The following is a 3,103-nucleotide window of genomic DNA, read 5'->3' as shown; positions in this document are numbered from 1 at the left end:
AATAAAAATAAGCCGTTGTTATTCTGATTAACTCAATTTTGCATCATTTTTTGAATTTTTTTGTTATTTTGATCAAGTTTTAAACACATTTCATTTTTTTGTTACTTTGATCATATTTGTTATTTTTGTCAATTTGCTTCCTTTTTATGATATTTTTTGTCATATCTATTCTTTTGTTTGCATTCGTTTTTGAGTTTTTTGAAATTTTTATGTTTTTTGTCATTTTTGATTGCTTTATTATTTTTCATTATTGTTGTTATATCTTATAAACATTTAAGAACGTAAAAACGTATTTATGGTGTTTGTCTAAATTATAATCGGATGTTGCCAAAATCGAATGTTGCCAAAAACGAACCGGGTCTGTACTTCCATATATTGGAACATAATTTGAATCTCTTGAGAACAAAATATTCATGAAAGGTATATTCTCCGAACAGATTTCCGCGTTTTTTCATACAAAAGTCAAAGCAAAATCCGATTACTTAAATCACATTTTAAAAATCTGCAAAAATTCTATTTTTCCTTTTGACCAAAAAAGAAACTTTCTAGACCAATAGGTGTTTTGAAATTCGAAAAAGTTGCAATTCAACACACCCTACTGTTTAAGTCAAAAGACTTAATCCAAAATTATTTTTCCGCTAAAAAGTTCACAGTCAACAAAAATCTTCATAGATGCGAAATTTTTGACAGTTTTTCTAAAAATTGCTAAATTTTTAATCATATAGCGAAAAAACTGTTAAACCAACTTTTCGATGCGGTTTTATGACTATTTCAGTGTATACCCCGTCTGAAGGCGGGGTTGGGCACTAGAGGGTTAAGTGTAAGAAATATTACTTTTTCGTTCCCTTGGGGGATTCTCTATTATTTTGCATCCCGCACCTTTATATACCGAATTAAATCCGTCATTTTTCGACCAACAGCCTCCGGGGATTAAAAAGATATCTTTCTTCCATCGAGGAAGTGCACTGATCGTAACTTAGCCATAAAAAAAGTGTTTTTCAACGTGCAGTGATTCCTCTGGAGGATGATTTTTTATTTAAAAGTTGATGGAATAGAGCTAATGCCATTCAGTTGCAGATTTGAAGGCTTTCAAAATGCTGTGGTTTGTCGTATTTTTGTTTCTCGTTATCGTGACAACACTTGCATTTCACAAAATTTGGTTCACCCACTGGACTCGCCGAGGAATCGCACAGTTCACGCCTAAATTTCTCTTCGGAGACATTGGCGATGTTTTCTTGAAACCAGCAGACATCGGTACAGTGATTGCTAAACTGTACGAAAAATCCAAACATTTGCCGATTTGTGGGATTTATTTTTCGTTCAGACGATTTCTGATGATCAATGATCCGGATCTGGTGAAGAATGTGTTGGTGCAAAATTTCAGCCATTTCCATGACAGAGGAATGAAAGCGGACTTATCGGTGGACCCTTTAGGTGGAAATTTATTTGCACTTTCTGGCGAAAAATGGAAACATCTGCGCACGAAATTAGGACCAGCATTTTCACCAGGAAAGCTGAAAGGCATGTTCCCCAACTTGCTGAGGATCGGTGAAGTGATGTTAGATTATGTCGACAGGCATGAAAGTGAGGCTATAGATGTTAAAGAATTATCAGCTCGCTACACGACAGATATCATAGCATCTGTTGGCTTTGGCGTGGATATCGATTCTATCAACAACCAGGACGACATTTTCCGTAAGATGGGATCAAAGTTTTTCAAACCAACAGTGAAGAACATCTTTCGTGTTGGATGTTTCTTTTTTCTTTCGAAGCTACTGCTAGCTCTTCGCTTGAAACATGTGGATCAAGACGTTGAAGATTTTATTTTCAATCTTGTACAAAAAACGGTAGAATATCGTGAATCGAATAAAATCGTTCGTAAAGATGTGATGCAATTGTTGCTTCAGCTGCGTAACACAGGAGTGGTTGCTGAAGATGAACGATGGGATTTGGATGGGGTTTCGCAAGCAAGCAAACATATATCCTTGGCAGAAATATCAGCCCAAGCTTTCGTGTTCTTCATTGGGGCATATGAAACGTCCTCCACTGTAATGGCGTATTGTCTCTATGAAGCAGCTAGAAATAAAGACATACAGAAGAAAATTCAGGAAGAGCTGGATGAGATTCTTAACAAGAATCATGGTAAGTTTGACTACGAAAGCATCGTTAAAATGCAATATCTGGAAAAATGCATTAGAGAAACTATGAGGAAGTATCCCAGCTTACCGTTTTTTAACCGAGAGTGTACAAAGGACTATCCGATTCCTGGAACAAAAACGATCATTAAAAAAGGAACAATTGTGATCATTTCAACTTTGGGCTTACAACGAGATGAGCGATTCTATCCGGATCCCAATAAGTTCATCCCTGAGAGATTTGACCACTTTGAGAACGAAAGCTCGAAAGTACCCTACTATCCGTTTGGCGATGGGCCCAGAACCTGCATAGGGATGCGTTTAGGACAGTTGCAAGTGAAGCTAGGATTGGCACTTCTATTTAGCAGATTCAGCTTAAACTTAGTGGATGAATCCCAGAGAAACAACGAGCCAAAGCTTTCTCCAAAATCTATACTGATGGCTCCTGTCGGTGGGATAACTTTGAATTTGCATCGAAGATCTGCCAATGATAATGTGCTAATTTGAATCTATGCATTAGCTCATGAATACTACCGGTTTTGTTGTGAATGAACTAATAAAGTTAAAACTATGTTTGTATGAGCCTAATGATTTTTTTTATTATTTTAGGTAAGATGGGTTTACAAACTTTAGTTTGAGCGTTTTAATTTTTTATTTCAATCTAAGTGGAAGGTAGTACACAATGAAAAGAATTTATTTTTGAAATCTAGAATTCTTTGAGTAAACGCCAATTTTATATACCTACAGAAATATGAAGTAAAGAGATTTACTACAGAAAGTTGAAACGTCTTGTAACCAATTACCTTCAAATCCAATAAATAGAATTGATTAAAATATATCGATTACGTTATTAATCACCGTTGGTTAGTATCTTTGTATAGTTTTTAAGGCTATTTAGAGACAGATGGAATAAATTTTCATCAAATAAAAAATATCTGAATTGAATAATGCAAAAAATTAAGAAAATC

General features: G+C 35.0%; 1 protein-coding gene across 1 annotated transcript; it reads left to right on the top strand.

Annotated features, from left to right (window-relative positions):
• The first annotated feature begins 1,212 nt into the window (after positions 1 to 1,212).
• Positions 1,213 to 2,675, top strand: LOC129752697 (cytochrome P450 6d3-like). Its single transcript, XM_055748469.1, has one exon. The coding sequence runs from the start codon at positions 1,335 to 1,337 to the stop codon at positions 2,640 to 2,642; it is 1,308 nt and encodes a 435-aa protein (XP_055604444.1). The 5' UTR covers positions 1,213 to 1,334; the 3' UTR covers positions 2,643 to 2,675.
• Positions 2,676 to 3,103: the final 428 nt, after the last annotated feature.

The sequence above is a fragment of the Uranotaenia lowii genome, chromosome 3 (assembly GCF_029784155.1).
Source record: "Uranotaenia lowii strain MFRU-FL chromosome 3, ASM2978415v1, whole genome shotgun sequence".
NCBI lineage: Eukaryota > Metazoa > Arthropoda > Insecta > Diptera > Culicidae > Uranotaenia > Uranotaenia lowii.
Note: the sequence above shows the minus strand (reverse complement) of the source record. Positions and strands in the feature narration are given on the sequence as shown.